The sequence below is a fragment of the Idiotropiscis lumnitzeri genome, chromosome 9, assembly GCF_059441095.1.
Source record: "Idiotropiscis lumnitzeri isolate Australia: NSW breed Sydney's pygmy pipehorse chromosome 9, RoL_Ilum_1.0, whole genome shotgun sequence".
In the NCBI taxonomy this organism is placed as follows: domain Eukaryota; kingdom Metazoa; phylum Chordata; class Actinopteri; order Syngnathiformes; family Syngnathidae; genus Idiotropiscis; species Idiotropiscis lumnitzeri.
Window position 1 is genome coordinate 6,698,380 of NC_142399.1, and position 19,719 is coordinate 6,718,098.

A 19,719-nucleotide genomic window follows, 5' to 3' on the forward strand; every position below is an offset into this window, starting at 1 on the left:
TCCTTTTTTTTTTTTTTTTTTTTTTTTTTTTAAAATGCGTCCGGAGTGTGACCGGATTCAAAAGCTTCATTAAGGCACAGGTGCAAGACTGAGGAATAAGTGACATCTGTAAAATGTGCAGCGGACCATCTTGTCACTTCTAATGCCGAAGTATTTAAAAGCTGGCTTCTGCCTCTTTTGCATACTTTAGTAAAATACACCCTATGGATTATTAAACCGTAACTAAGTGATCCCTTATAATTCCGTGATGCCACCCCTGAGTATTATAAATCACTAAAGAGAAGCAGCTTCGTATCTGCTCTTTGAAATAAAAATCAAGAGGATCCGTTTGAGATGCAAACAGTACATTGTCAGCAAAAATAAATTACCAGCGCACAAAAATAAGCTGAGGCGTCTGTGTGAAAGGCACAAGGTGATAAAGCCATTGTACTGTTGTGAAAGGGGCTGACAAAACAAGCAGCCAATTGAATTAGAATTTGGGAGAACGCTGCTCTCCAAAGGTTATGTTGAAGTGGTCATCGGTAGGGATGTCCTCATAAATTTTGGTGCCAATTGATCACCGTTTTTGGACGTTATAAACCATGAAAGTACAATGATTTCCAATGGAGTTTGTAATCTGTCCCTTTCGTGACTCCCATAGAGACATGGAGCGAGCGGAGGGGGCGTGGCCACATTCCTCATGAAAAGTAGCCGTTTTTTTCAAGTCATCACTTAGTTCCTGACTCTAAATCTCCAAAAGGAATGGCTAAAAAAAAGAAAATAACTAATTTCAGTTTCCTGATCCAAAAACTTATAAACTGAGCTTGTTAGTGGAAAATGGGCCTTCTCATCTGGATAATTCCTTTCAAGTATTTGCATTATGTAATAGCAAGACGCTAGTATTATCTGACGGAATGACAATTTACTTCAAAATTTTGTTGTTTGAATAGACATGAATTGATGTTATACATTACAATAGTCTCCCGTTTCTTGAGCAAAACAAGTGCTAAGGAATGCTTAAATGTCTTAAGTCTAAAGACTTAATTACATATTAATTAAAATAATATATAATTATTATTAATTAATTATCTAATTATATATATGTATATATTTCTTCTCTAACTGAATTCATAGACTTCTTTTGAAATACATTGTACATATTTGAATATATAAATAACCGCTACAAATATGTGCATATCTGCTTTCTTCTTACGCCAAAGCAGACTTTGGTCTTAGTCTTGACGGGTGTAGGAGTCGGCGTGAATGGCCCAGGGCTGCACGCTGCCTCGCCCAAAGATGCAGTAAAAGATGGCGCCAAAGATGTTGATGGCTGCTGCGATGTAGAAGACCACCTGCCATTCTTCAATGGTGTCCTAACACAGACAACATGGACTTAACACTCTTTGCACTCTCATTTTCACAATCCAAACTCAAAACATTTAATGACTGACATCTTACTTTGGCATTTAAAACTTTCAAAGATACTTTATGCACATCCACTGACTTATTTGGATAGTTAAAGCATTTTTTTTTAAATGCTTAATGCACATCCAATGCCTAACATGAATATTTAAAAGTGGGCCTCTGATGCCTTATTTTTAAACCCTTTTGACAGTCAAAAGTTAATAAAAAAACTAATATGATATGCATTTGATTAAAATTATTTTAAGTCTAAAACTAAATACATTCTTAATGCACACCTTACATCTTATTTCGAGACTATTTTTATCTATCTATCCAAACTCTTATTTCAGCATATTGTCCAACCGGAAAAAAACAAAATTTGAAACCGTTTTAATAGTTGAAACTATAATAATAGCTGGCAACCAGTCCAGGGTGTCCCCCCGCCCACCGCTTGAAGTGAGCTGGGATCGGCTCCAGCACGCCCGCGACCCTCGTGAGGAGAAGCGGCTCAGATGATGGATAATTGGATAATAATAATAATGCAACAAACAAGTCTTATTTAGAAAATGTCGTGAATTCCCCAAAAGACAAAATACAAACCAAATCTTACATTTACAGTGAGGCTTCTTGCAATGACAGGTCCCACCATGCCGGGAATGGTAGCGAAGGTGTTTGTGATGCCCAGCAGGATGCCCGCATACCTGTTCAGGATGACGTAATCGGCAGGTGAATGGGATGTTCCGGTCCACTTGCACAGGGGCCACCGATAAGGACTTACGAAGGAGCGATGTCCAGGTGGTTGATGTTGAACCCGGATGCCGACACCCCGCCCAGCGAAGAGGAGATGCTGAGGAATGTCAACGCCAAGGTGTAGTTGCATCTCGTGTAACCGGCTGCCACCAGGAAGACGGCCGGTCCGATCATACCCACGACCGTGAAAGACTTCCGGACATTGACAGTTGGGTAGAGGCATGTTTCCCGCATGTAGTCGGCCAGCTGACCGCTCAGCACGGCAAACAGAGCGCAGCCCAGGTAAGGCAGAGCTGACAACAAGCCGTTCTGAGAGATTGGTGATGTGGGGAGAAAAGTTTTTTTTTTTTTGTCATTGCATCATCATATTGCAATAGTTAATTCTATATCTTCCACATTTTCAAGTGTGGGAAAAAAAATTATATATATATATTTTATTTTATTTTTAATTTTTTTTAAGCAATAAATCATCGTACGAAGGCACATTGTCAAACTAATCCCAAATATGGAAAGGCCACTTTGAGATCTTTTATTTGTCGCACGACTCAATGTAGATTTCTGACAATTGCTAATTAACATGTCCTTGAGCCACGCCAGTTTGGGCAGCGTCCTCACCTGTTGTATGCTGAAGCCCAGTATGTCGTTCATGTAGGTGGGCAGCAGGGTGAGGAGGGTGTAGAAGGTCCAGTTGTAAGAAAAGTGAGCCACCACAATAGCCAGCAGCGGGCGCGACGTCACGATGGCTCGCCAGGGGATGTGTCCGCCCGGTGGCGACAGCTAGTACCAATCACAGGTTGTGGAAACCGCGATATCACAAAATGGCAAACACTAATAACAAAATTAACGGTTTAGGCTGAAAGAAGTAACGCCTCCGTCAAAATTGTCCGGTTTCATTGTTTTAAGAAAAAAAAAACTAGAGATATTGTATTTTTCATGTCGTACGGCACAATTGTTTTGATTTTTCAATATTGCCACAAAAAATAAAACCAAGGCAACAAATTTTGGGTTCATTTTTAATTTCATTCCAAAGCATTTCACTTTCGGGGCCCAATCTTGTCTTGTTTTTATGTTTTCACTTTGTTCGTCAAAGAGATTAGAGGTGCACTGATGCATTTCAAAATGAAACAGATGTACTTTTGGAGGGTTTAAAATGTCAAAATGGTTTAAAAAATAAGCGTATTGCATAAGTATTTTTTTGTAAGTTTTTGTGATTAAGAGTTGTTAAATAAGATGCCAGACATTCATTTGTTGATAACTAATAGTGACGAGTACTAAGTCTCTCTTAGCTGCATTTTGCATTTTGAGACGCGAGCTCACGCCACCATCTGACTTGACTTTAATGTGTGCGACAAAACTGCGCGTCACCTCCTTCTTCAGTGAGCCCACGATGTAGACTCGCTCCCGCTCTGAGATCCAAGGGTGACTGTTTGGACTGTCGAATGCCAAGAATGCCCACAGCACGAACCACAAGAGGCCCACCGCACCTTCACGCATAAAATGGACAAAAAAAGTCCAAGTCATCTCATGTGCTGAACGTGTCAAACCTGAGTCAGTGTTGTTACCAAAAACGTAGAAGATGTAGGTCCAATCAAGGTAGAAGCAGATTTCACCTGACAGCGGAAGTGAGACCACCGTCCCAATCTGGGCTCCTACCACATACACACACACACGCACACACACACATACACACGCAAATGCATGCATGAGAAGGTTGAACAATGAAATGTTGACATGCTGCTGGATGAGCTTTTTGGTCTCACCAATGTAGGAGATGGTGAGAAGACGACTCCGCTCCAGAGGCGGCGCCCATGCTGCCCACATGCTGTACATGGCGGGAAAGGTCACGCCCTAAAAAGGTACACACACACACCACACACATCTTTATCAGCAAACTTCATTCCGATTGGGAATGAAAACATGCACGGGTACTTCGAGACAACAAGTGATTTTTAATTAAATACAAATAAAAAGCAAACTTACAAAAAGAGAATATTTTTATCCAGAGTGAAATTCTTCTGAGAATAAAATTGTACTTTTCATTTCTTTTTTTTTTTTTGAGATTTTAAGATCTTGGTAAAGTAGCAATAAAAATAAAAAGTAGTAATCTTGTCAGAATTATTTTTTTTCAGTTATAAATCTGTGGAGTTTGCATGTTCGATCCATATTTGTCTCCTGATATCAAAGCTTTTCACAGTTGCAACATTTAAAAATATTTTTTCTCCAAGGATTCTCCGCTGCTGACATACCTCCCCGATGCCTTCCAAGACCCTGACGGCAATGAGGTAGCTGGCACCCAGGTCGGCCGCCAAGGGAGTGAGCAGCGTGAAAACCACCGTCCCCAGGATGCCCAAGCCAAGCAGCCACTTTGGCCCCAAGCGGCCCGCCAGGTAGCCCCCAGGGATCTGGGTCAGGATGTAACCGTAGAAGAACGAGCCCAGGATCCAGCCTTGCGTCTCAGAGTCCCAGTTGTAGACGCTGGCCTGTCACAGAAGCAATTTTTTTTTTAATACAAAAATTTAAACTTCAGTTTTTGATTAAAAAAAAAACTAAAGAATTCATACCAAAAAACAAAATTGTATTTTCCCATTTCTTAATTTTTTACAAAAACAAGGTCCCATTTTTGATTTAAAAAAAAAAAACCTTATGAGAATATTTTTTTAATCAGTTATATTTATTTTTGAGATTGTCACATTTTTGTTACATAACAGTGGTCATTTTAACATAATTTTTATTTTCTTTGAAAATGTAGGAATCCTACAAGGATAAAATTGCATTTTTTTTCAATTATCAATTATTTTATATTATTCAAATTAATGTTCCATTTTGATCAGAGAAAATTATCTTGTGAAAATAAAATAGCAGTTTTAAATTGGTAAATTCACATATATTTCAAGTGTTGTGTTAGGAAAAAAAGGGGTCATCGGTGGAATCTCAAGTGAATAAAATTGTTTTCAATATAGACATTTTTCTTTTAACAATCAGGTATTTTTTGCGAGGAATAAAAGGACATTCTTTCGAAAAAGAATAGTTTTTGTTTAATAAAAATTTGAAGTAATCTTAGAACCATGTTCCAATACATTTGATTTGACTATAATTTTACTTGAGCCTAATTTTAAAATGAGCAGTTGCGCCATCTAGTGGCCAATATTTTGTGTTCATGCCAGCACGCAGCCTCATGAACGGACCCAGTTGATTAGAACAGGTGCGCTTTTTAGGAGGAAAAAAGTTTGGGAAACGTTGTCAACCGTACTTGCAGGCCAGTTTTGTTTGATTGGTGACGGTTTTTCCCCAAACAGTTATTATTAACTATTAAAATTTGACAACTTAATATGTAACACGCCTCAACAAAGCAAATGGAGCCATGGAAAGAAGTGGCACCGAGACTGAAGACATCTAAAAAGTAAGAAACCGATCATATGTGTCTGTCGGAGCACATTGGCAAATTGCTATTTAATGTGGAGTGTCTTGTTAACTTTTGTGGTTCGAAAAGGAAAAACTGTAACAAACAAGGTAGTTTGTTTTTACATGGAAAAAGTGTATTCCATGAGAAAAATAGTTACTTTAGAATAAAACAAAAAAATGTAAGTTTTTGACTAATTAATTAATTGAAAAAGGGGTCGGGATAGTAATGGTTCAAAGATGGGGTTTTTTTTTATGAATTTATATTTCATAAAGTTGCATTTTTGATGGGGGATAAAGTGTGTTAATCTTAGGTGCATTTACAAATATTTTCCCCAAAAATATTTTGTAATAGAAAAATCAGTAACTTTAGGGAATTTCTTTTCTACTAAAAAGTAGTTGCATTACGAGATTATTTATATTGTCTGGCAATAAGGCTGTTTTTAATACAAAAATGGTCAACGTATGAGTTGATATTTTCAATTAAAGTATATCTTACAAGAACAAAATCATAATTTAAAAAAAAATGGAAAAAACAGTCTTGATAATAGTAATATTTTTTAGTTAAATCATTTAAAAAGAATGAGTGATTTGGAATAAAATAATTATTAAAATTTTAAGAAGACTGTCACATTCATTGTTTATTTAAAAAAAAAAAAGACAGTTAAACCTGGAGATTTGTTTTTTTTAAAAAAAAAAAGGAGTAATTCCAACACATTATGTTTTTTTTTGTTTGTTTTTTAATGAATTTATACTTTTAGTTTTTTGTAGTTTAAGGTTCCATTTATAACCAAAATGAATCTAACTGACTGTGTGGTTGTGTTTGGGCCGCGCAGGGCTGGGGTGGGCAGGACACACGGAGCCGCTGTGGTTGTGGTGCTCTTGGTGGGTGGTGTTGAGCATGTCTACCATGGCCACGCTCAGGTTGACACGCAGGGCGTATACAACGAAGAAGCCGAAGGAGGACAGCAGGGCCAGGCCGTAGCGTGTCGAGCAGCATGCTGGTGCTGCGGGACAAAAAAAATAAACAAACTACACAGAAAAAGACTAGCGGGATAGTCAAATTTCCGTGGGACGTTCAACTGGGAAATGTTCGGCAATAGTGGTACTGTGACTTAAGCAGAAATCGCATTGTTACAACCTTCCCGTAAAAGAACAACAAAAAAAGCACGCTGTCATGCTGTTTTATAAAAACACAAAAGGATAATTAAATAAAATGTAAAGAATTAAATTTTTTTTTTTTGCTTCAGTTCAATGGACATTGTGCTGGTCCTTCTGGTGTGGGCCACCTGGGGGCAATACAAGACATTCTCAGTAAACCGCTGTAAAATTGGTCATTGGTTTCAATGGATAGTGTGTTCACATTAATCTAGAAGACTTCACTGAAATTCTCTTTAATTAAGACGATAAATTTCAACTGGAGTGGCAAAAAATAGTGTGAAGCATCTCTCCAATATTTGCCCACTGATACCATCTGACAAACTGCTGCTTGTCTTCAGGTGAGTTGAGTCAGTGCCACCATCCAGCGCTCGTACCTCAAGTTTGTTCGTTTTCAGTAAAAAAAACAAAAAACAATAGGCTGAATGAAAGCTCGTCTTTAAAAAAAAAATCGGTTGCGTCACTCATCTCAAGAAAATTCTGTATTCAGAAAATAACTAATGGTTATGCAAAAGTTGTATTTTATTTCGAACTACCTTTAGTCAGCATGCATCACTCCTATTATTAGCCACTGACTCAAGGCTCCCTTGAAGTTGTCTAAAGTGGTGCTACTTCTTTCAAGCAGAAATTAAAAGCCTTTTAAAATATTTTTTTCCAAGAATAGGTGCTTTTTACAGTGAAAAGACTCTTCCAAGGACAGTCCTATTGTTTTAGAGGGTAAAGTAGTCATCTTACAAAAAACATTCATGCAGTCATCCTACCGAATCGCAGCATCTGAACTACAAAACAAGATGCCACCCAGGTTACCAGTGACGTCACTGAACTGAACCAAGTAGACGTCACTCTTTATAGGAGCATCTCTAGGTGACCAAAAAGATGTTATTTTGTTTATTTTAGGGTCAAATTCTGACTAGGCAAAATCAGTAAAAGGAGATTTTTTTTTCTTTCACTCAGAAAATGTATACGTTTTAATCCAATAATGTTACGAAAAAAAAAAACACCTAGATTTTTTTTCGAGAAACAAGTAAAAATTTGAAGGCTTTTGTCCGATAAAGTTTTAGTAATAACTTTAGATGTATCTTTTTTTCTTTCAAAAGATATCGTCAGTGCACCATTCACTGGCCTTTCGGTTGGGCATATATTACTCCTTAATTCTCGTGACTTCGGGTTCCGCGATCCACCATATGTTTACTTTCAAATGTGCCGAGTCAACAAGCAGATGTCGTAAAAAAAAAAACTCGTGACTCGGTCGCCGAGTGTAACAACACGAAAACAAACTATGGAAAATTTTCTACGAAAAGTGTTATTATAGACGCGTAATAATATTTGGGGGGGGGGTTGTTAGGCGACGGGTTCCGAGCTGGGGCGTCTCGTTGCCCGCCGTTCTCTTACCCCGCTCTATGTTGTTCTTAAGTCCACGGTGAAGAAGCGGTTCCTGCTGCTGCTCCTCGCCTTCCGTGTCGGAGTCGCGCGAATCCATTTGGGTCAATTTGCAGCAGACATGACGAGCCAACGAAGAAACGAGCAACAAACGCTAACAGTAGCGACGCAGGAAATCGATGCGGAGTGCAGACGAAGGGTCCACCCACTCCGTGGTACGTCATGTGTAGCGTTCAATGGCGCCAGGAATTCCCTAAAATTAAATGGGGGGGGAAAGCGTTGCTTGTTCCATTTAAATTTTCATGACTCAGTCAGATAATTCCATTTAATAGTACGGCACAAATACAGCAAAAATCAAACTATTAAACGATTTCTGTTTTTTTTTTTTTACAAAACTGAACCTTGAAGAATGACTAATTATTTGATTGCTCCCCCAATTAGTGGTACATTCTAAAAGAAACTTGATAAATATTTATGTAGTGTTCAAAAGAAAATAAGTTTGTTTAATGGCAAAACAAAAAAAACTCTTTGAGTCAAAAGATTTTTAATTATGTAGACTATATAATCGACCTTTATAGTTTGTTTGGGAAAAAAAACAGAACACATCAACTGTCCATAACAACATGAGGACAAATTGGAAGACTTAGTGTTTATGAAGAATCATGAAAAAGAAAAACACATTGAGGCATAGACAGCTGAATGGAGGAAATTACGCATATAGTACATAAATGACAGAAAAAAACACATTACAAGATCGTGTGTGGTTCCCTTCTGTTCCCTTCTTAAGTTACCCTTGTGCCTATGTGGCATACATTCATATTCAATATTATTGTATTGTTTTCACAGATGTTTTGATTACTAGTGCAAGCCATGTTAAGATGGTAATAGTTCCATGTTATTGCTTATTTGTACATTAGTTGCAATGGCTACCTCTGACCACTAGAGGACAGCGTTCGCTGCTGGCGTGTGTGGCAAAAGGGGACCAGCGCATTCTAGAGCGAAGAAGAGCTACACGTAAGCTGGAAACAGCAGTACAGAGCGAACGTTGTTAATAAATGTTAATATTTTGTGTTTCAGCAACCCAAAATAAAACCCTTCAAAAATTAAATGTGTAGCGACAGATTGATAAGGACAAGTCATTCTGCACCCCGCTACACCTACTCGGATGCTCATTTAATCTTACAATCCTGACAACACTGTATTTTACAGCAGCGATATGTGAAGCAGCACACCACATCCTAACGCTCAAGACTTTCATGCCAGACACTTTAAAAAATAATTTAATTTTTATAAACTATATATACACTTTAAGAATAAATTATTCATCGACAATTTTGAACAACAGAACACCCCCAGCTGTAAACATGTAACAAAAGAGAAACAGGGTGAGAGAGAAAATTGATGGGGAAAAAATTAAGACGGTAGTAAATCTGTCATCACTATTTGGCGGCAAAATGAATGTGCTTTTTGACGTCTATACCCGTCAATGGCAGTGAATGAGTTAAGGAAAAGTGCCATTGAATTAGTTGGAAACAGTGCTGTTCTTGCCTGTTTGAAAGGAAACCCCTTTTTCTCGCTTGAGCCAATGAGATCAACAAAGTTGAAGGAAAAGTGGCACAAAGGTTTGGAGAGTTGACTTTCCGAAAAGGCCTCATCTCTTCACATTACACACTGTTGACATTTCCATATGTCAACAATAGCTGGGCAGTTAGAGGGCATTCCATATTGCATATTATTTGTCAATATGGAGCAGATGATGCACAGCTTTTTGTTGTTTCCCTGATAACTTGGGCCAGAACCAACAAAGGAGCCCCAGACCCATCAGCGTCAGCAGCACGGGTATGACAACCGCAATTATGATTCCTGTCAAGAGAGCACAAGGTTCAACGTGCGCAATAGACATTGTACAGTGAACACCAATTTATCACAGGGGATAGATGCATTCTTTCATAAGCAGAGTAAGATCTGATTGTGATTGCAATGTACACTTACGGGTAGATTGAGGAGCTTCAGACATTTTGCTGCAGTGGACTGCGAATGAAAAAAAAAAATACCATCAAATGTCAGAACCTGAGCTTGTCGCATTTTTTAATGCGCCTTACCTCGGCACAATATTATTGTTCACGGGATATTAAAAATACTGTAACGAATTGGACAGGGGGGTGTGCGAGAAGGAGAGAGAGAGAGGTAGGGAGATTGTGTGTAACGATGACGGAACGGGTTGCTCAGAGTTGGTGTTGGCAAAGCCGTGGTGAAAAAAAAAAGGAGATAACTAAATGAACGTCTGACGTCAAGTCTTTTGAAGACGCTACAATACTTCGAAAAGCACAACGTGAATAAATTACAGGTTTCCTTCATCTTATTTTTTCCAACTTCACTATTCAAAACCGCAATTTAGCGCCTCAGCCTTGTTTCATCTTAACATTAACTCAACATTGGCAACGTCTAATACGTGGCTAGCAAGTGACAGCTGTCATCTCGTACAAGTTGAACCCGCCAAATACACGGACAAACCATGGGAAACATCACAAAAAAATCATTTGAAAACCATGGGAACCATTTATAATTGCAACCGGTCGACCGCAATCTAGAGGCATACGCTCTTTAGTATTTGTTTCCAGGGAGCTGCCATAATTACTCAAACATGCATTTATTTATTTATTTTTTTGCACAGGGAAATGGGGGTGTATTATAAATAGAACTAAGAATAAAAAAATAAACTTCAACATATGTTATTGTCATTTATCGGTACTTTATCGGTAGTTTATAGTAGTATGTCTGTTACAAAGTTGATTACTTTGCAGTGTTGCGCGTATTTCCAGGGAGCCGCTTATTTGCTTTGTTGAGTTTACCACAATATAGAGGCGATCACTCCGCAGTGCTGTACAATTTGTTCAATCTACGCCACCAGCGAGTAGTTTGCAGTGGAGGAAGTGAACAAGAATCACAATTGGGGCTTACCTGGGCATTTGACAACTAGCTCTTGAACCTGTGCAGAAACAACAGAAGTAGGCAGCTTTAGCTTAACATTTTTGTCATCAGGAGAAATGTGGACACCGCATCACTGGTGGAGTCGTAAAATTTCTCACCTCTTTAGGACAGTCTCTGATGCGACGGATGTCCTCCGAGCAAACGCTGAGATGAAGATAGCTGTCGTTAAACATCTGGACCACACTGGCGGACTCGGTGGTTTGTATGTGGTTAGCCAGCACAGCCTAAAATGCGCAGACCAACGATCATTAGCAAGCTGCCTTAGCATTTCTCGCCTTGGCATGTAAGCATTTCACCGATTCTCTTTTGAAGTAGAATCTAACACAGCGTGATGTAGTATTATTCATCTGCCTCAAATCATATTCTCCTCAGAATGATATGTTAACTAGTGATTGACTGTCACATCATCCCATCATTTATGAACATGTCGGGAATGGTGGTACGAGCTGCAAAGTTAAATAAATGAATGTATTATCATCTTAATTGTCTTTATTATTCATGTGCTCATGCCTCAAAACATTCTAGCTACAGGTGCTCATATCAGAGCAGCTGCTTGCTGGTGCAATTGTGGGGTGATTTACATATGACCAGATTGGTCGACCAATCACGACTACTGTTGGCGATTAGTCGACAAGCAAAATCATTTGTGGCAGCCTCGAGTATAAAGCATGATGTAAAACCCTTATCCATCTTCCATCGCACTTTTTCCTCCTCTCCCTGCCATATTGTTACAATTTTAATATAATATAATATAATATATATATATCCCCTCCCTCTTCGACAGAATTAGCACAGCGAAAATAAAATTATCGAGCGAGACAACACCGTGTAACCCACCGTCCCATTGGTCCACTGGTAAAAATCGCAAGGCGGATTGTCATCTCCGATGATTTTGAAGTGCCACCCTTTGGAATCAGACTTGACTTTGCAGAAGTAATTGATGGGGTTGCCACTGCACAACGGCACAAGAACAACAACTGGCAGACAAGAGAAAAACACAGATAAAAATTACGAAACCAAGCCTCTCACACACAGATTAACGCACAGGTGTCAAACGCAAGGGCCGGGGGCCATTTCATAAAAAGGGCAAATCATGTGAGTCATAACGGCCCTCTGAGGGAAACCATAACCACGATGTCGCCCGTCCACAAAAATTAATTTGTTTCACTGAAGAACGCTTGCATGCTAACGGTAGCATGCTAACTGTATCATGCTAACGGTAGCATGCTAAATGTAGGATGCTAACGGACTAGCATGCTAACGGACTAGCTTCGTAAATAATAACAGAAGACATATTACAAATTACTGTATATGGGTTGCCTAAAAAAAAAGCTTCGCCCAAAAGTTACAAAAGCTCTTTAAGGGGACTTTTTCTCTGACGTCATGTGCAAGTATTAACGTCCACATGCAGCACCCACATACCGGAAATTGGTTCTGCTACAGAAAACTGACACAATACATTTACAAAATTCTTACTAACACAAAAATAAATCTTTAGATTTATTATAACAATTAAAGTAAATGTCATTATTGTCAAGCTGACGCTAATGGCAGCTACTCAAGCTACACAGAAATGGTGGCCCCCTTCAGCATTGAAATTGCACATCCCTACACTAGAGTGCCAAAACTAAAATATATTAAATGTGAACTGCTTAAATAGCTAAGTTCATTTACAACTTAATTTATTTGAAACTAAATTGTTTTCATATTCAATTATTCCAGTATTTATATATTTCACATCTGTCATCCTTTCCCGTTGAGCGCAGCCGCAACCAGCTGCTTGCATCAGCTCATGCGTTCCTCCCCTTCCCCCCACTTTTTTCTGTCGAGTGCAACCAGATTTTGAAACATGGCTAACTCGAAGGTGGACATGTCTGGGCAATTTCCGTTCTCAGTGGGCAGCAAGGGCACTGAGCGGAATCCAGCCGCAACCAGTTGATAGTTGCTTGCACCAGTTCTTGCCAGTTGTGCATTTCGTTCTCTATGGCATCTCTTTCGCGGGCTTGCTCGCACAACCGCAACTAAGATAACAGTCTCGTCTGCGGTCTAGTAGCCCAGTCAACAGACACATTCTGATACTCAGATGCCTGCTTTGCCCCATTTTGTAAGCCGACGCAGACTTAGTTATCGATCCCAAATCGCCCACTTTTTGTTCACGTTTTAAATCCCCCGCCGACGCGACTCGCCTCGCTCACTGAAAATACGTCAACGTAATGGGTAGGAAATCAATTTTAAGGGCAGTCGACTTAAATATTTGGTTTGTATGAAATAGTTACTCACAAGAAAGCATCAACAGCGCCATGAGCTCCGCAATCAGTGCACGATCCATCCCAAATGAGCATAGCAACAGCAGATTGCGTGTTCTTGAGGGCTGAGCACAATCACAACACGCGAGCACTCAGAGAAACTTCTGGAATCTCCCTCGTGTGATCCTCTTCTCGATTGTGATTCGCCCAAAAGCAGGAGAAAAAAAAATCACCCGGCGTCGGTGACGATGTGCGCATGCGCATTGGTCACATCGTAGGACGTGCAATGTTTCTAGCTTCTTTTCTTTTTTTTTTTTAGAACACGGAAACTGTTGGTTTGTTTCATAAAAGCAGCACGCTACACTATGCTCGACATTGTAGAGACTACACAGACCGTCTTGCTCACACACCCTTATTTTCTTCTGTTTTTGTAAAGGAGTCAAGGGACTAGTGCACCTGCTCTGTTTATTTTTTGTTTAAAATATTTTTAATATTTTTCTGCTGTTTACATTGAAGTGGGAAATCCAACGTTAAATATCTGAATTATTATATGAACCCGATGGTGTCATGGTGAGTTCACCAAAGTCTTCCCAAACAGAGCTATTTGAGTCATCTGGTGAAAATTTTTCTAGTTTCAAAATCGCAATGTCAGTTTTTTCCAATATCGTGCAGCCCGAGCATGTTCAGACTTTCTGACGTCGGATTGGTGCGTAGATGCCTGTATGTCTAAGAATTAGAAAGCCCTTTATTGTCATTGCACAAAGGATAAGACAATTCTGTTAGTTCCTCTTGCGCGTTACGTCAGCGTGGAAGCACTCGCTTTCTTTGACCAGCTCGATGGACACCTCCAGCTGCTTCTTCACTCGCTTGGACCGCAGACCTCTCGGAGGCCTGGAGGCACCCGAGTTGCCTGGGGTGGCGGATGACTGCTGACTTTCAGTTCTGTCCCGGGTCGCGAAAGCCTGGCACATTTCTTGTGGTTCCCCGTTGCCGACCAGCTCCGCAGCCATCTTGGACTCCCTCTTCTTCCTCTCTCTTTCCAGGAAGCGGAAGCTTTGCGGGGCGGAGGCGCCCGGACTGGCCCGTCGCGGCGGATGCCGGCTGATGATGTCATGGAGAGGCCGGTGTGTGTGAGCTGGCACAGGCGAGGCCCGGAAATTTTTCTGGCATTCTCTGAGCTCGTCCAGTTCACGTCGCAGGAGCGCATTCTCAAGCTCCACTTCGGAGCGCGTACGCACCTTTCGCACTTCTCGCAGCATCATCTGGAAAGGTTTGGGCACTGTGACTTTGGAGTGGCCATGGCGCACCTTGATGACCCTTTGGCATGGCACGCCTCCCTCGGATTTGGGACCCGACGACGAGGGTTGGAACCTGAAGTGCTTTTGAATCATCATCATATCCTCTGGGCTGTGGACATGCGCACTAGTGGGAAGAAAAGAAAGTCATGATCTCAATTCCCAAGTCACCTGAGCTGCTTTCATACAGAAGTCATGAAAAATTGGTGCAAATGGAATTTTGGCTTAATTTTTTTTCTTGAAAAAAATACGTCTGATTTTTATTCTTTAGCTTTTGTTCATTTTGTAAAATTACTTCTTTTATTTCTTGAAAGATTTGATTGTCTCATTAGATTGTTCCCTTTATATATTAAAAAATATATATGGTTGTTTTCCTCGGGGGGGGGGAAGGAAACTATATTCTTGTCAGATGACAAGATAGTAACAAAAGGAAGTGGCCCTTCATTTTGTTGTTTCACCGACCTGTTGATGGTTTTTCCCCGGGTCGGAGTCCTCCTGGAATTATCCGGCGTCATTCCCCTCTTGTTGTCCTCCGCAGACAGCTCTGATTGATCGGAGCCACTCGACGTCTCATTGAAGTCCAGCTCCTCCTGGGAATTGATTCTCTGGAGCTTTCTGCATGCAGACGAAGCCCTGTGAGTCCCGCTCATTTTGGTCATTTCCAGGTATCATTTCATGATAAAGTCAACTGGAATATTTTGAAAATTCAGCCCGTGAAGACGGATTTCTACCCCTTGAAGCCAGTTCTACATAGCAATGTGAAATTTGGTAGGGGGTGTCTCGTGAATAGAACAACAAAATTCTCAATGACAAAAAAATGTGAGGGAAGTCAGGAAGGCAACCATATATACAATATTTGAAATGACCAATTTAGGGGCGATTTTGGGCCGTTTCCGGCAAGACTATCCTCAAAAAAGGGCAGAGAAAAAGGCTCCCAAAATAGAAGAGAAAAAAAAAATCAAAAATGTATTTATTCTCGTAAGTCCGATTTAAGTTAAAGAATTCTTAATTTTGTTTTTCTCAAAATCAAAAAATGAAAATTTTCTCAGATAACGTTCTCCCCCAAAACTGACATTCATTTTTTAAACATACTGACCTTAAAAAATGCTAATAAAAAAAAATAAATAAAAAAAAAAAAAAAACAATATATATATATATATATATATATATATATATATATATATATATTTATATTCAGTGTGTATGAGTCCTAACCTAACTGAGCTGTTATGGCCGTCCTTGTGCAGACGTCTGTCCTCGTCTTCCTCCCAGTGGCCGATGTACATCCTCTCTAGCTGGGCCAAGTTGTTCAGGTGAGTCGTCTTCAGCTCCTCCAACTTGTAGTAGTCAACGTGGTCATGCTGCCTTTGCAGGCCGTAGATGTGCATGGAGAGCGAGCTGCGGACGCTCCTGCCACTCCTGTCGTCGCTATTCAAAGCGGCCACATTGTCGGCCTGTCACGTGCACAAAGGGAAAATGTTTCATTTAGTCTCAGAAATAAACTTTGTTTTTCAATTAGAACTTCTTTTGTGGGAAAATTACTTTCTTGAAGAATATTACTTGTAAGAATTTTGCTGATACCTGGAGGCCGATCTCTACGCGTAGGTCCTCATCCAGGGAGTTGGAGCGCCAACTCAATGCCATCGTGATACTCCCTCAGTACCAAAAGTGCCACTTGTGCGGCTACGCCGAGGGTCCGATCCTGATCTGATGCTGGTTTAAAGTGTAATGGTCTTATGACTGGAGGGGCCTGGTAGACAGATGCTCCTTATGGGATTGACCAGATTAACGTGTTGACCCGCAATATTGCCCACCTGTCGCTCAGTGATTTGTACAATCCAACATTGACCTACTTTCCAATTTCTTATTTTGCATTTGAAGAAGCTGTGATCAGAATGGGTTTTGAAGAGAAAATAACTCATTAGTACTATAATTTCAAAACTGTAATAATTTAATGGAATGGGAAGAATTTAAGTGTTTGTGCTTCGTTCTCATAAAAGGTAGTACACGGTTCCTGTCAAATTGATTTATGATTATGTTTGATCTTTGTCTTCTGAAAATAAAACAATTGTCATATTTTTTCTGTTGTTGTAGTATTACGCAACTTTTTCTTGAAATGCACTTATGCTTTCTCCGCACCCCCCTGCCCCCCAAAAAAGAAAAACTTAATCCCCATCACATCCCAAGAGAGAACATTCTTTTGGTTGTATAACAAGAATGTAGAAATAAATACAGGGGATGTTTGTTGCAGTGACGCATTGAAAACCCAAAATTTTGTCACGTGATATCTGGCTTCAGTCCAAAGATTTGGCTCTTTAATCCTTTCACCTAAACCTCTTCCATGCGTTTTCCATCTGTCTCCTGTCTCCCTCCATCGTCGTCACCCCCGACTCAGGATTCCCATTCACACTACATTAGATCGAAATAATAGGGACCGGGCTGGCCAACAAATATCGAAAATCTGCGTAAAAATGGACACCCTTTAAAATACACTGTGGGGGGTTTAAACCATGAAAACTTCTTCAAAAAAACACATCTAAACATTCAATGTTTGTCAATTGTATTGCATTGCAATGTCGGCGCCAATTGCAAACATTTGAGTAATCAAAGTCCCCAATACGGTTTAGACTTGCCTAGGCAGGCCACAAGATGGTGGCAAAGCACTACTTATGTCTAAATTAATTTTACTATACTCAACTCATTCATCTTTATATACCAAGTATATACATGTCACTAAGACGCCACAAGATGGTGCTAGAGGAACGCTTATAGTTTTGCCCTAATCACAAATTGCTGGACACTAAATTGTTTGTGCGTGCGTATTGAGTGTGCGGGCCTCAACATTTGCATAAGTGCGTTTTTAGTGTGTTCTTGAGACACACAAACAAAGAGAGATCCCTATTTGTGTCCCATTTATACAAGCACGAGCACATTCGTGTGTGCGCGCGCCCGTGTATGCATGGTTGTCTGTGTATTTTAGTCATAGCTGTTGTGAAATGCGCTACATAAATAAAGTTGTATTTTATAGAGGCCCTTGTAAAGTAAGGACCTAATTATTTCACAAACGGCGTTTCCATATTTGTCCACTGGGTGATGCTGTTTTACACTTTTTGTGTTTTGTGGAGTTAAACTTTGTTTTTGGGCTCACCTAAAGCAGCTGAATGCGTGTGTGCCGATGTGTCAAAATGCCCGTTTCTCCCAATTGGGAACTTTTTTTAGAGCTATAGATTGTTGTGTTCTCGGTGTAAAATCAAATGCCTACCTGCTTCTGTTGCGGATCTTGGGCGTTCATTTTTTTCAGGATCTCAGAAAAAAACACACACACAGGGCCATTTTACCCCTTTTTTTTTTTACCTTTGTAAAAGGGAGCGCATGAATGATGGCGGTATTGCAGCTATGAGAGCAAAAACCCAATTTGGAGAGAACTAACTAGCAGCATTTTTCCTAATAGCTTCAAGACCAGCTGCCAAGGAAAACTCACTGTTTTTCCTAATCTTTCTTATCTGCCGATCTACCAATGTGCCTCCTGGGCTACGCTATCTACCAACCTACTCACCAAACTATCAAATGGACTTGCATCCAAAATACCAGAACTGTGCATGTGTATGTGAACTCAGACTGGTTGGTCTGGTCTTGCCTGAACTGATGTTTCAACTCTAGAAAATGACTCTTTGTTTGCTACCATGTCATTGATTGACTGTCACACTTCTACTTCCTACTTGATATGCTACTTGACTCATGATTGTGACAATATACATCATGTGATGGAGAGTCATATGACACACAAATAATATTCTTGCCCTCCGACCAAGGAGGGCATGCACATGATAGCTTTGAGGCAGTTGGTATCAACTTAGGTTTGTTGGTCGGTTGCTTGGTTAGTTGGTGATTTGACCAACGCCCTGTTCGGTGCAGGCCTTGGCACCTCTTATTGTATCGAACCTCTGGAATTGACATAATTAGATGGGATTTACACCTTGCCCACTTTTGAGTTTTGCTGTTTGAGTGGTGTCAATCTGTCACGAGTGTGCGTGACTCATCAACACGGTCGCCGTCTGAACATCTTCTGCTTTCAACAAGAGGATGCATGCAACAAAGTAGGGGAACACACTCGCACATGCTCACACACACACCATCACGCTTTGTTGCAAAACTTGTGGCGTCTTGCTGGGGGTCACGTGGCAAAACGACTCAGTCAGCACTGTTTGAATCAACCGTCAAGAGGCGACACTCTTCCAAGTCTTGATGCTGTTTTAAAAGACAACTACGAATCCGCAGCTATAGTGCAGTGCCATGATACAGTGTTATAATACGCCTTGAAAAGGACTAAACCGTCATTCTTCTACTAAAGAGCTAACTACCTGCGAAGGGACAACACAATCCACACAAACCACGTCCATTGAAATAACACTGCACCGCAATGATAGTATAATGATTGACACACGTGGGAATGAACAACCAGCTCTGACTGACTTGGATTATTTCAAGGTCACCATGAGAAATGCAGTCAGGTCGGGTCTCCCCAGTTCAAAGCTCATGGCAAATCATTGCCCACAGTACGAGTTGAAGTCAACTGGTAATCATTTGCCACAGCTAGGGCTGGCGTTACACCAGGTGAGGGGGGGGGTTAACCCCGGGGGGGGGGGGGGGGGGTTAACCCCCTCATGAATCTATATAGCCCTGGTCAAGCCCCTCCAACCTTTTCTTTGATATTGTCAATGATCCGGTATTTAGAAATGGTTTTGGCAGGCCCCCAACCCCTCAAATCTATCAGTCAAGTCCCCCTATAGTCCCAGGAGAGATAAAATCCTGGAGCCCCCTTTAGTTCCAGGAAAGAGAAAATCCTGGCCACAATGGGAAAGACAGGTGAAAAGAAAGCCGCAACAATCAAGGCAAAGCACCTGACCACTACTGTTGTTACGCTACTTTGTTTTAATGAACCAATTATGTTGTAGCTAGCTAGCCACCTAGCTAGCCACTTACTGAATTTGCCTACCAACCAAACTACCTAGCTCATCAAATACTTGTGAACCTAACTCGAGTCTTACTTGCCAAATGAACTACCTGCCTGCCAAACCACCTAGCTATCAAATGCAGTGAAAGGAATGCCTCGCTTC

The 19,719-nt window shown here is 40.4% G+C and overlaps 2 protein-coding genes and 2 long non-coding RNA genes across 7 annotated transcripts; 1 reads left to right on the plus strand and 3 right to left on the minus strand.

Moving 5' to 3' along the window:
- Positions 1–748: 748 nt before the first annotated feature.
- On the minus strand, positions 749–8,268 carry slc17a5 (solute carrier family 17 member 5). Its single transcript, XM_088305186.1, has 10 exons — positions 8,083–8,268; positions 6,343–6,539; positions 4,380–4,613; positions 3,894–3,981; positions 3,696–3,782; positions 3,499–3,617; positions 2,749–2,910; positions 2,162–2,442; positions 1,994–2,084; positions 749–1,352 (listed from the first exon to the last, which is right to left on the minus strand). The coding sequence occupies exons 1-10, from the start codon at positions 8,168–8,170 to the stop codon at positions 1,212–1,214; spliced, it is 1,488 nt and encodes a 495-aa protein (XP_088161312.1). The 5' UTR covers positions 8,171–8,268; the 3' UTR covers positions 749–1,211.
- On the plus strand, positions 5,369–16,681 carry LOC148330023 (uncharacterized). Of its 3 annotated transcripts, XR_015845109.1 has the most exons (4): positions 13,584–13,877; positions 14,351–15,237; positions 15,850–15,915; positions 15,976–16,681. It is a non-coding gene; the product is annotated as an uncharacterized LOC148330023 (long non-coding RNA). The 3 variants fall into 3 exon arrangements; XR_015845108.1 differs by lacking the exon at positions 13,584–13,877 and adding an exon at positions 5,369–5,533 and having other exon boundaries at positions 15,850–16,681; XR_015845107.1 differs by having other exon boundaries at positions 15,850–16,681.
- Positions 8,598–12,065, minus strand: LOC148330024 (uncharacterized). The gene is made up of 5 exons (XR_015845081.1): positions 11,899–12,065; positions 11,160–11,285; positions 11,032–11,059; positions 10,063–10,101; positions 8,598–9,933 (listed from the first exon to the last, which is right to left on the minus strand). It is a non-coding gene; the product is annotated as an uncharacterized LOC148330024 (long non-coding RNA).
- Positions 13,756–16,561, minus strand: LOC148330025 (protein FAM161A). Of its 2 annotated transcripts, XM_088305187.1 has the most exons (4): positions 16,184–16,561; positions 15,818–16,056; positions 15,065–15,217; positions 13,756–14,729 (listed from the first exon to the last, which is right to left on the minus strand). In XM_088305187.1, exons 1-4 carry the CDS (start codon positions 16,244–16,246, stop codon positions 14,087–14,089), a joined length of 1,098 nt encoding a protein of 365 aa, XP_088161313.1. In that variant the 5' UTR covers positions 16,247–16,561; the 3' UTR covers positions 13,756–14,086. The 2 variants fall into 2 exon arrangements, with proteins under 2 accessions (XP_088161313.1, XP_088161314.1); XM_088305188.1 differs by lacking the exon at positions 15,065–15,217.
- Positions 16,682–19,719: the final 3,038 nt, after the last annotated feature.

What these genes read in the sequence shown, in the direction of transcription:
- LOC148330025 (XM_088305187.1), bottom strand. Translation starts at nt 16,246, where the DNA reads ATGGCATTGAGTTGGCGCTCCAACTCCCTGGATGAGGACCTACGCGTA. An exon ending in GGCCATAACAGCTCAGTTAG is followed by an intron (nt 15,218 to 15,817) that starts GTTAGGACTCAT and finishes GTCTGCATGCAG; the next exon opens with AAAGCTCCAGAGAATCAATT. An exon ending in CGGGGAAAAACCATCAACAG is followed by an intron (nt 14,730 to 15,064) that starts GTCGGTGAAACA and finishes TCTTCCCACTAG; the next exon opens with TGCGCATGTCCACAGCCCAG.
- slc17a5 (XM_088305186.1), bottom strand. Translation starts at nt 8,170, where the DNA reads ATGGATTCGCGCGACTCCGACACGGAAGGCGAGGAGCAGCAGCAGGAA. An exon ending in TAAGAACAACATAGAGCGGG is followed by an intron (nt 6,540 to 8,082) that starts GTAAGAGAACGG and finishes TTTGTCCCGCAG; the next exon opens with CACCAGCATGCTGCTCGACA. An exon ending in TCTCACCATCTCCTACATTG is followed by an intron (nt 3,783 to 3,893) that starts GTGAGACCAAAA and finishes TGTATGTGGTAG; the next exon opens with GAGCCCAGATTGGGACGGTG.